The sequence below is a fragment of the Carlito syrichta genome, unplaced genomic scaffold (genome assembly GCF_000164805.1).
Source record: "Carlito syrichta isolate Samal-C Ts95f unplaced genomic scaffold, Tarsius_syrichta-2.0.1 Scaffold287784, whole genome shotgun sequence".
NCBI classification, from domain to species: domain Eukaryota; kingdom Metazoa; phylum Chordata; class Mammalia; order Primates; family Tarsiidae; genus Carlito; species Carlito syrichta.
The window spans coordinates 68,877-81,746 of NW_007231880.1; the positions used below are offsets into that span (position 1 = coordinate 68,877).

At 42.3% G+C, this 12,870-nt stretch overlaps 1 protein-coding gene across 1 annotated transcript in view; it reads right to left on the reverse strand.

Annotated features, from left to right (window-relative positions):
• The window catches only part of CUNH7orf73 (chromosome unknown C7orf73 homolog), a 19,372-nt gene continuing 6,502 nt past the window's right edge, over window positions 1-12,870 (reverse strand). The window contains exons 3-4 of the mRNA XM_021709963.1: window positions 2,829-2,882; window positions 1-943 (exon numbers count right to left, since the gene is read on the reverse strand). Coding sequence (XP_021565638.1) covers window positions 869-943; window positions 2,829-2,882 — 129 coding nt within the window. The 3' untranslated portion in view covers window positions 1-868. The remainder of the gene's footprint in view (window positions 944-2,828; window positions 2,883-12,870) is intronic.

Genomic DNA, 12,870 nt, shown 5'->3' on the forward strand with positions numbered 1-12,870 from the left:
TTATCCTTCTGGAGATGCTGACTTTATTATACATTTGGGTCACACTTTTCTTTTGAAAATCACTATAGGTATACTCTTACATACTGTGAAAAGGCATAGAATTTCCTTTATAGACAACTTCATTTATCTACCATATAACATCAAATGTACCTATAATCCCAAGTATGATTCTTCTGAGGGAAAAAATTCAGATCAAATACATTAGGAAGAAAAAACACATAAACTAAATAGACCATAAACTCTACTGGGACAAAGATCATTATTTTGCATATTTTTAAATTCCTGGGAGAATTCTCAAAAATTTTCAGTTAATGAATAGCAAATTGATTTATTGGTTAAACTAGCAACTATGGAGCTGCCTAACAGTATCAGTATAAAATAAATGTATATTTCACCAAAAAACTGGCTTCTAGATATTCATTTTAGTTATTGTGAAACAACATAATTTAGTACCAGATGTTTAACAAGCACCTGTTGTAACTGCTAAACTGTGAAATCAGTATTATTTGTGTCTAACCAGCTATACAAAACTCATCAATTTTTCTTTTGACAAAAGGTAGTAGAAATCCCAAGGAATGAGGAAGAGACTACTCAGTTAAGGTCATGTTTACTAATCTAGCACCATAATTCCAGTCTTAGAATTTTCCATGCAGCTGGAAGGAAGATATGGAGAAAGATGAGGATGTTGGAAATGCAAGGGTAGTTCTCAACCTGGAGCCCCATTTTGCTCCAAGGCAAAAAACATAGGGTCTAGCTAAGAAGAACGTTGCTGAGGCTGGAGGGAAAAACAAAAGTTTTTGGTTCAGATGGAAAAGGGAGGCTCTCAAGAGAAGATTAGTGTATCCAGAAGGCAGTGTTGGAGTCGACCTCATGAACTAGGCGGTTTCTTCTTGGCATCCAAGTCCTTTTTAATTTCTTCAATTTTTTTAGCCAGGTTTGGTATCTTTAAAAAGAAAAAAGATTATTATAATTTTGCATATACCTAATAAATATTCTTTCACTTCTCTTCCTCCTAAGATAAATGGTTTTACAATTTTTTCCCCTGAAAGAGACCTGTTAAATAATGACATTTCTTAGTATTATGACTACATATGAAAGATATCAGAAGTTGTAAGATAAGCATGCTCCTTCTCTGAAAGTAGATTCTGACCTCTACTTTTATATACCCACTTAGTTCCTCAGTCCGGTACCAAGATAAACAATAAGTGTGATGTAAATTAATAAAGCCCCGCCTAGGAAACAGTATGACTCAAGTGAAGGTTGACACAAGGAATTCCCTTTGTCACATTAAAAGCTTTACTGCAAAACACATCAAAAGTTAGTATCATGTTTCTCTTGCTTGTCTTTTTTTTTAGTTGGAATCTTACTCTGTCACCCAGTCTGGAGTGCAGTGGCCGCTGCCGGCCACTGCAGCCTCGACCTGCTGGGCTCTGGCAAACCTTCTGCCTCAGCCTTCCAAGTAGCTGGAACTACAGGCACGTGCTACCATCCCCGGCTAATTTTTTTGATTTATTGTAGAGATGAGGTCTCGCCAAGTTGCCCAGGTGGGTCTCGAACCCGCAGGCTCCGACAATCCACTCACCTCAGCCTCCTAAAGGCGTGGGATTACAGACTGAGCCACTGCACCCAGCTAAAATAGTAGCTTTGAATATGTTAGCTAGCCTCTCTCACATTCGTCGTTTTACTTGATTTCATTTTTTTGATTGTCAAATAAGAGCTCCTAACTCACATGCAGTCAGACTCATCTTTTCCTGGAGACTAGCTGATATGCTTAGAAAAGCCTTTCTGCCTTCACCTCACCCTCCCTCCAAGAAATCAGGATAACTACCTGTGACTTTTCTTGAACATTTTTATTATTTCACCTTTAATGCTTAAATCTTCAATGCATCTAAAATTTATTTTGTTGTGAGAAGTGGGTTAGAGAATTTAACTACTTATTTTTTTTAAATTGCTGGATATCACAACACCATTTCGTTACTAGTATTTCTCTCTCTCTTTTTTCTTTTTTTTTTTCTTTTTGAGTTGGAGTCTCACTCCATCGCCCAGATTGGAGTGCAGTGGCCGCTCCCGGCCACCGCAGCCTCGACCTGCTGGGCGCCGGCGATCCTGCAGCCTCAGCCTTCCAAGTACCTGGAACTACAGACGCGCCCTACCACTCCCAGCTAATTTTTCATTTGTTGTAGAGATGAGGTCTCACCAAGATGCCCAGGTAGGTCTCGGACCCACAGGCTCAGGCAATCCACTCACCTCAGCCTCCCAAGAGGCGGGGGATTACAGGCTGAGCCACCCAGCCCGGCTTCTTTGCTTGTCTTTTTAAAACACCCTTTCAGGATCTCCAATCATGGGCAATTACACTACCCAGTTTTCAACTTCATCATTAATAAAGCAAGGTTAATACAACTCACCATGAAAAAACTGTCCTCGAATGTGCTACACTAGATAGATCCACCTCCAAAATTCTGTCACCTTTACTACTGGGTAGGAGGGCTGAAAGGATTATCCAATTAATATTTAAACTCTCACTTGTCACAAGATTTTCCACAGAATTTTAAGAACCCAACTTAATACTGCTCTGGCTAACAAGCACAGCTTAGGGTCATCTTGATACCACTACACCAATGGGATTTGTCCTCTTGTGGTGATACGGAGACAGGATGTTTCATGACTTGGATTATTTTTTCAAACAGTGGAAAATCTACAAAAGTTAGGACTTTTTCCTCAGTCCTAGGGACATCACTTATGCTGGATGGCACACCTTACCTCAGCAAAGCCAAGCCATTCTAAAACAGTTACATGGAATTCAGGAAGTCATGGATATGGCCACTTACGTCATAGTTTTGAGCCAGATACATTCCAACCACGTTGCCCAGAGTAAATCCAAGCTGAAAGAATAGAACAGGAAGAGTTACACTGTATACAAAATCCTGCACAAGTCTGACTCCAATCAGGATAAAGAGCCGTTATCTGGTGTCCAGTCTAAAGCTGTGTATCACAAGAGATTCACAGTTTTCTTCTATAAACACAGAAATACCCTCCCAAAAGGTTAAAGAGCACACAAAAATAGAATGGTGACATTGTACAAATCTACCCTAAATTCTCCTAATCCCTTAACAATACTCATAAATGCTTGACTATAAATTCTAGAAACTCAAGCCAAAGTTCAGATTTCTGTTAACTGCTGCAATTTGTTTTTTGTCTCTTATTTTGCTATGGGTACTGTTATTCCTCTCTATAGCAAATAAAAATTATTTAAGTTAAAAAGTATTCAGTTGGCTGGATGCAGTGGCTCAGACCTGTAATTCCATCCAGCACTTTGGGAGGCGGAGGCAAGTGGATTGCCTAAGCTCAGGGGTTCATAACCAGCCTGAGCAACTTGGCAAGACCTCATCTCTATAATAAAAATCAAAAAATTAACTAGGTGTCTATAGCTCCAGCTACTTGGAAGGTTGAGGCAGAAGGATCTCCTGAGCCCAGCAGGCTGAGGATGCGGGAGCCCTGAGCATGCCACTGCACTCCAGCCTGGGCAACAGAGTGGACTAAAAAGAAAAAAACAAAACAAAACAACAAAACAAAATATTCAGTGACAAGAGACACTGGCGTGATTTTTAGAGAACTATAAATGTTAATTCCAGGCAACCCCGTTGTGTCCCTTACCACTGTGGGAGCTTTTCTATCCTCTCGATCAATCCTGCTTTCAAAAAAAAAAAAGTTTATCCCATTGGGTGACTATTTTGCTAAACAAAAACTGGTTCATGAAAATTTAGAGTACTCCCTACACACCAAAAGAGCTAAAGCTCCTTAGTGCTGAGTTTTAATGATGATAATTCCCTGTTTTCCCCCTTAGTAACTAAGAGTCTCCAACTGTAGCTTAATTTTTAATTGTATAAATTCAAACTAGCATCTACTTTTTTCTTTCTTTTTTTGAGTCACCCAGGCTGGAGTGCAGTGGCACCACCATGGCTCATTGCAGCCTCAACCTCCTAGGCTTAGGTGATCCTTCTGCCTTAGCCTCCTGAGTAGCTGGGACTACAGGCTCACACCACCATACCCAGCAAATTTTTCTTTTCACTTTTTTGTAGAGATGAGGTCTCACTGTTGCCCAGGCTGGTCTTAAACTCCTGGGCTCAAGCGATCCTCCTGCCTCAGCCTTCCAAAGCGTTGGGATTACAGGCATGAGCTACCACACCTAGCCCTACTTTTTTCATTACTTTTTTTACTCAGTTTTGCGCCTTCAATCAATAGCAACAGAGAGTTTAAAACAGAAAAACAAGCCAGGCACAGTGGCTCAAGCCTATAATCCCAGCACTTTAGGAGACCAAGGCGAGAGGGCTGCCTGAGCCTAGGAGCTCGAGACCAGCCTGGGCAACTAGGCAATACGTTGTCTCTACAATATTTATGATTTAGCTGGGTGTGGTAGCATGTGCCTATAGTTCCAGCTACTTGGAAGGCTAAGGATTGCCTGAGCCCAGCAGGTCGAGGTTGCAGTGGCCATGGGCGTGCCACTGCACTCCAGCCTGGGTGACAAAGTGAGACTCCAACTCAAAAATAAAACAAAAAAACACAATGTGGCACTGACACCATTATTCACAAATGGCATGGCCGAACCTATCTTTAAGTTGGAGATGCACGCGGGGAATGGAATACAGTTGAGTCCTAAATAACTTTAAGCATGAAACACCAAAAGCAAAATTTAAATTGGTTTGCTGTTAGTATAAAAGTAGCTATCTAGTCCCTAATCATAGACCATTTTCTGGTCATTTAATTAGTCAGATACATCTTACACAATCTTGTTTTTTACCAATTTGTCACCAAGAAGCAGAATGATTTTTCTTTTTTTACTCCTATGGACTGAAATCAGGGAGGTAGAAGAGTAGAAGATTTCCAAATCCAAAAAGAGAATTACACGTGCTTGAAAAAAGAGAAAAAACCTCAAATAAAAATGTTAGCTATAACACCAAACAGAACAAACAGGAGACTGAAAAGCTTTCCAGGAAATAAATGAGTTATGGTTCCACTACTATTCAGCTGTGTGCCTCTGGAGCTTTGCCGATTTGAACTTCCTGATTTATAAAACATTACACCGATAATGTAATGTTCCAGCTTCAACATTCTAAGAGTCCCAGTTGTTACCATATGCATCTCAAAATAAACATGGCATACCTAATGTGGCTCCAATTTGGAAAATTTACCAGGCATTTGGGGCATATGGAAAACTAGCAGTTATTTTAAAACACAGCATAAAACAAAAACCATGGGCCTCCAAACAAGTAAGATCCAATCCCAGTTTCCAGATCTACCAATGGGGAACTGTAAAATTAAGTACACAATACAAGAAGAAAAATGTCACTCATTCAGAGAAATATTGGGGAAAATGTATGAAGCCAAAAAGTATATATAGTATGTTATTCATGAGATGGGCACTAAGTATGTTTAGACAGAAAAAAGAAAATTTAAATCTGAGGAGCAGCAACTCAATCTGAGGAGCCAGATCACAGAAGGTCTTAGATGAATCTGAAATCTCTCTGCAGGCCAAGAATGCCTACCTTCTTCCAGGCCAAGTCCTGGCGGCCTCAGCAGTAGCCAGATGACACCAGAAAAGCCACATAACATCAGTAGCCAAATGTCATCACCAGCCCCCCACCCCATCATCCAGTTACCCCACAGTTTTCCCTGTAGAGAAGACAGTGCAATGCCTTCTTCCCAAGCTCGACACTAAATATGTTATCACACTCTCCCTGCAATAATTCTGAGACTTTAGGAGTATGAAAAAGTAGCTGCTTCTCATAGACATGTTGAAGACAATTAATGGCAAAACACTGTAAGTTTGGGGACAAAGGAGTAATATGAGGAATGTACTGTACAGGAGAAATGGACAGGTAGGAGGTTGGAGTTAAGAGTCCCAGAAGGAAGCTGAAAGCCCCGGAAGTTAGACTGGCACAGAGCAAACAGTGCACAATGGAAGGATGGCATTTCCCAGGTTCTATAAAGAGAACAGTAAGCTTAGAACCAGTGAAGCTCCACAACCCATTATCCTCAACTCAGAAACTCAACTCACCCAAACTGTGTGTCATCAAAGTAAAACTCATTTGGCAGCAAAGTCACACCTGAATATGAGATTATTTAGTTTTTAATCACACTTTAGTGTGAATAACCATCTTTTGCTATAGAAACAGCAATCTTTTTTTTTTTAGTTGGAGCCTCACTCTGTCACCCAGGCTGGAGTGCAGTGGCATGCTCATGGCCACTGCAGCCTCGACCTGCTGGACTCAGGCGATCCTTCCTCCTCAGCCTTCCAAGTAGCCGGAACTACAGGCACGTGCCACCACATCCGGCTAATTTTTTTGATTTGTTGTACAGACAAGGTCTCGCCATGTTGCCCAGGCTGGTCTCAAATCCATGGGCTCAGGAAATCCTCTCACTTTGGCCTCCCAAAGTGCTGGGATTATAGGCATGAGCCATTGCGCCCAGCAGAAACAGAAATCTTTAGAGGATCCCGCTCCAGTCCCCACTGAAGAATATGTTTAACAGCAGAAGTTTTAATGCATTTGATTACAAAGTGCTATCACAGATCCTGTTGGAGTTAAATAACTAGGTATAAGACTGCTGCTTGTTGCCCTCCTTAAATCTGAAAGAAATTTGGTTTTCCAGATACATCTAACTCCCAAAGATTCTGATGAAGGGATTGCAGATCAATTGTACCCCACATCTTTAAAATTAAAAAAAGGGACTGAAGACCCTTATATACTAAAATTCAACTTATATTTAGTCCTATGAAAGGACTGAAAATGATCTCTGCTCTAAGAGTAGTGGTCCCCAACCTTTTTGGCATCAGGAACCAGTTTCATGGAAGACAATTTTTCCATGGACGGATGGGGGGTGGGGGAGCGTGGTTTGGGGATAATTCAAGCACATTACATTTATTGTGCATTTATTTCTAACATTACATTGTTATATATAACGAAATTATTTTTATGAAATTAATGTTTTAGCCAGGTGCAGTGGCTCACACCTGCAATCCCAGCACTTTGGGAGGTGGAGGGAAGAAGATTGCCTGAGTCCAGAGGTTCGAGACCAGCCCGGGCCACTTGGAAGACCTCATCTCTACAATAAAATAAAAAAAATTAGCAGGGCATGGTGGCACAACCCTGTAGTCCTAGCTACTTTGGAAGGCTGAGACAGAAGGATCACCTGAGCCCAGCAGGTTGAGGCTGCAGTGCCCGTGAGTGTGCCACTCCACTCCAGCCTGGGTGACAGAGTAAGACTCCAACTTTTAAAAAAAAGTATTATTTTGATAAGAGTCTGCAATCAATTGATTTATTATGGTCTCTGTGCAGCCAAAACTCACTGCTAACGTTAATCTGTATTTGCAACTGCTTCTCAGCACTAGCATTGCCACATCAGCTCCACCTTAGTTCATCAGGCATTAGATTCTCATAAACTGTGCACAACCTAGATCCCTCACATGTGCAGTTCACGCTCCTACAAGAATCTAATGCTGCAGCTGTTCTGACAGAAGGCAGAATTCAGGCATGACGAGAGCCATGGGGAGCTGCTGTAAATACAGATAAAGCTTCACTCCCTTTCTTGCACCCCTCCCCTTCCTCATCTCCCGCTGTGTGGCCCAGTTCCTAAAAGCCAAGGCACTGATTCCTAACTTAGAGAACTTATTTAATGAACAGGGGGAAAAAAGCTACACATAAGGTACTGATAACAACAGAAGGCTGGCCCTAGCACAGGATTTTGAATGTTACAGATGCTCCAAAAACCATAAAAAGGCCATGCATTAAGTGGCAAAATGAATGATACAGAACCATACCTGAAAAAGATGGAGATACCTCAAGTTGTTATTAAATGCTCTAAATGTGCCGAGAAGTGTTCACATTTAAATTGGCAAAAGGACTCAAAAAGAAAAAATTGTGGAAAATCAGGGCACAAGATGGGAGTGAGGATGTGAAGACTGGAATAAAAGAAATAGGCCTGATTAGAAAAGAGGGTCTGGGCCGGGGTCGGTGGCTCAGCCTGTAATCACAGCACTTTGGGAGGCCGAGGTGAGTGAACTGCCTGAGTCTGCGGGTTCGAGACCCACCTGGGCAACTTGGCGAGACCGCATCTCAACAATAAATCAAAAAATGAGCCAGGCGTGGCAGCTCACGCCTGTAGTTCCGGCTACTTGGATGGCTGAGGCTGAAGGATTGCCGGAGCCCAGCAGGTCGGGGCTGCAGTGGCCGGGAGCGTGCCAGTGCACTCCAGTCTGGGTGACAGAGTAAGACTCCAACCCAAAAAAATAAAAAAAAAAGAAAAGAGGGTCTAAGTTACACAACAGAGAAAGGGAGCTAGGCAGGGCTACCTGATGGACCTCAAAGAGGCAGTGAGCCGGGTTCGGTGGCTCAGCCTGTAATCCCACGCCTTTGGGAGGCTGAGGTGAGTGGATAGCCTGAGCCCGCGGGTTCGAGACCCGCCTGGGCAGCGAGACCCCATCTCTACAATAAATCAAAAAATCAGCCGGGCGTGGTAGTGCATGCCTGTAATTCCAGCTACTCGGAAGGCTGAGGCAGAAGGATTGCCTAAGTTCAGTAGGTTAAGTCTGCAGTGGCCATGAGCATACCACTGCACTCTAGCCTGGGTGACACGAGTGAGACTCCAACTCAAAAAAAAAAAAAAAAAAAAATCCACAGAAAAACTTGTACATGAATATTTCTAGCAAGATTATTCATAATAGTCAAAAGTGGAAACAAGTCAAATATTTATCAACAGATGAAACAATTATCAAAATGTGGTATATCCATACATTGTAAAATATTATTCATTATTATACATTATTAGTCATAAAAAAGAATAAAGCACAGATTCATGCTATAACATGAATGAAAATGTTATAGAAGGCAGTCAAAAAAGGTCACATATTATATGATTCCATGAAAGGAAATGTCCAGAAAAGATAAAGCCAAAGGGACACAAAATAAACTGATGGTTGTCAGGGTTTGGGGAGCAGGGAATGAGAAGTGAATGCTAGCAGATATGGGGTTTCTTTCTGATGTGATGAAACATTAAATTTAAAATTAAGATAGTGGTGATGATTGCACAATTCTGTGAACATACTAAAAAAAAAAGTGAATTAGGCTGGGCATGGTGGCTCACGCCTGTAATCCCAGTACTTTGGGAGGCGGACGTAAAAGGATTAAGACCAGTCTGGGCAATTTGGCGAGATTGTGTCTCTACAATAAATCAAAAAATTAGCCGGGTGTGGTGGTGCGCGCCTATGGTTCTAGTTGTTTGGAAGGCTGAGGTGGAAGGATCGCTGGAGCCAAGCAGGTCAAAGCTGCAGTGGCCACAAGCGTGCCATTGCACTCCAGCCTGTGGGACAGAGACTCCAACTCAAAAAAAAAAGGACCAGACACAGTGGTTCACACCTATAATCCCAGCACTTTGGGAGGCTGAGGTGAGAGGACTGCCTGAGCCCACAGGTTTGAGACCAGCTGGGCAACTTGGCGAGACCTCAACTCTACAATAAATCAAAAAATTAGCCGGGCATGGTGGAACGCGCCTATAGTTCTAGCTGTTTGGAAGGCTGAGGTGAAAGGATCGCCTGAGCCAAGCAAGTCAAGGTTGCAGTGGCCATGAGCATGCCATTGCACTCCAGCCTGTGCAACAGAGTGAGACTCCAACTCAAAAAAAAAAAAGAAAAAAGAAAAAAGGCCAGACACAGTGGCTTACACCTATAATCCCAGCACTTTGGGAGGCCAAGGTGAAAGGATTGCCTGAGTCTACAGGTTTGAGATCAGCTGGGTAACTTGGCGAGACCCCATCTCTACAGTAAATCAAAAAATTAGCTGGGCGTGGTGGTGCATGCCTATAATTCCAGCTACTTGGAAGGCTGAGATGGAAGGATCGCTGGAGCCCAGCAGGTCGAGGCTGCGGTGGCTGGGAGTGGCCACTGCACTCCAGTCTGGGTGACAGAGTGAGACTCCAACTCAAAAAAACCCCAAAATACAAAAAACAAAGCTGTTAATACATTAAATGAACCAGTAAATTAAATAGGGACATTCATGGAAAAGTCAGCCAGTTACACTCAGAAAAAAGGTACACAGGTAGCAGTGGTTTGACTGTTCTCAAAGAAGTTGATTCAAATATTCAAGTATCTTATGACTAATAGTAATGAGGCAAAACAGGAAGATCTAAAATTAAATAAATGAAGTATTTTTAGGCCCCCAAATTAAGCCACAGACTTGGAAAATCCAAGTACAAGATATGGTGTTACTTCCCATGGAATTTACGATTACAGAAAGCCACGACTAAAATATATGAAGGTGCAGTGAATACAACATAGCACGTGGCGAAATGGTAGTCTCAATGGACCACACAGTTTAAGTGCTTGTTGTCAGGAATCTAGTAATGTCAAGCCGGGCTCGGTGGCTCAGCCTGTAATCCCGCGCCTTTGGGAGGCTGAGGTTGAGTGGATTGCCTAAGCCCACGGGTTCGAGACCCGCCTGGGCAGCGAGACCTCATCTCTACAATTAATGAAAAAATCAGCCAGGCATGGTAGTGCATGCCTGTAATTCCAGCTACTTGGAAGGCTGAGGCGGAAAGATCGCCGGAGCCACAGGTCGAGGCTGCGGTGGCCGGGAGCAGCCACTGCACTCCAGTCTGGGCGACAGAGTGAGACTCCAACTCAATTAAAAAAAGTTTAAAAAAAAGAAATCTAGTAATGTCATTAGTATCAACATATTAAAGAAGAAAAATCATATGACTACCAGATGGGGAAACAGCTTGATGAAATTCAAATGTCCATCACAATAAAAACTCTTAAACCAGAAAGAGAAGAGAATTTCTGTTTCTGCTGGACGCAGTGGCTCATGCCTATAATCCCAGCACTTTGGGAGGCCAAGGTGAGAGAGAGGATTGCCTGAGCCCACAGGTTTGAGACCAGTCTGGGCAACTTGGCGAGACCTCATCTCTACAATAAATAAAAAAATTAGTCAGATGTGGTGGTGTGTGCCTGTAGTTCCAGCTACTTGGAAGACTGAGGCGCGAAGATCACCTGAGCCCAGCAGGTCGAGGCTGCGATGACTGTGGCATGCCACTGCACTCTAGCCTGGGCAATGGAGTGAGACTCCAACTCAAAAAAAAGAGAAACATTTCCACTAAAAGCAGAAACAAAACTAGCATGTCCACTCTCATTACTTCTACCAAAAGTTCTAGCTTACATGATGTAAAGAAGGGAGGTAGAAAGGACAAATAAGAGTAATAAAAATTGGAAAAAAACTCAAAACTGTCCATTTTTGCCTTCCATGGAGATATGACTGCCTTCATAGTACAGCCTTTACTATAGGCAAACTACTGGAGCTGAGAGATAGGCAAGGTTGCTGGATACAAAGTAAGCATACCAAAAATATTAGCATTTCTATATAAACAATAACTAATTTGAAAATATAATTTTTAAAAGGACAATGGTCACAATGACAGAAAACTAAAAAGTATCTAGAAATAAAAATAACAAACAAGGTACAAAATAATTACTCAGAAGTTAATAAAACACCAACAAAAGACATGTAAGAGATGGATCATAACAGTGTAAAGATTTCAGGAGCTTAAGTCATCAGGAAGGCCGCACTGAAAAAGATGAAGAATCATTAGGAAGACAAGAAGGATAAAGTAAAAACCACGTGGGAAAGTATGAACTCAAGAAGGTCCACAGCTCAGTTTGGATCAGTAAAATTAGCCCAGCCAATCAAAAACAGAGGGTCATATGTTGAAGGGCAGTGGGAAAGGAAAGTGGGGCTAGATCAGCAAACCTGGAAAATCATGTAAAAATGGTTACGACTTTATATGGAAGGATGCAGGACCATCATGAGTTTCTGAGCATGTGAGTAGGGCAACTGATCCTGCATGACTATCTGGCTGCTGCAGGAGAGAAGGACAGAGCCAAGGATGGCAAGGGAAACAGAGCTAAAGGCTACAGCCCTGCTCTTTCATAGTGTATCAGACTACATGATACCAGGTACTAAAGATTCAAAAGTCAGAATATTTAGAGAAGTATAACCAGCATGAACTTGAAATCATGAACAGGTAGAAAAAGAGAAATATTTAGCCTAAAGACAAGATGGGAGGGGAGGATGAGGGAAACGTCAGGGTAATGCTCTTCAAATATGTAAAAGAGTCTCATATAGATTAGAATTACTCTTTTGGGGGGGTGGTCTAAGTCTTACTCTGTTGCCCAGGTTGGAGTGCAGTGGCACGCTCACGGCCACCACAGCCTCAACCTGCTGGGCTCGGGCGATTCTTCCATCTCAATCTTCCACATAGCTGAGACTACAGGCATGTGCCACCACACCCAGCTAATTTTTTAAATTATTGTAGTGATGAAGTCTCACCAAGTTGCCCGGGCTGGTCTCAAACCACTGGGTTTAGGCAATCCTCTTGCCTTTGTCTCCCAAAGTGCAGGGATTACAGGCGTAAGCCACCAAACCCAGCCTTAGAATTATCCTTTAATATTAAGGAGCACAACCAGGTAAGGAGACACTGACCAAAAATGAGAGATTAGGAAATAATGAACCTGTAGTACCTGGAGGTGACCAAACATAAACAGGGTGCCCCTCAGTACTGGAGACTGAAGCATCAGCATGTTAGCTAGAACAGATAACCTAAAATAGAACCCTTCCAACTCAAACCCACAATTCTCTATCAATTAGCCAGTGTAGCCTGTCTGGAGGTGGAGAGTAAAAGACATGCTCTGCGAGCTGGCAGTGGGAACAGAGAGAACTCACTCTCACAAGGTGAGGAATGAAATTAATGCCTTAAGACAACAGCTAACATCTACTGAGTGCTTACTTCGTGCAAGGTAGCATTCTAGTTTTTTTTTTTTTTTTTTTT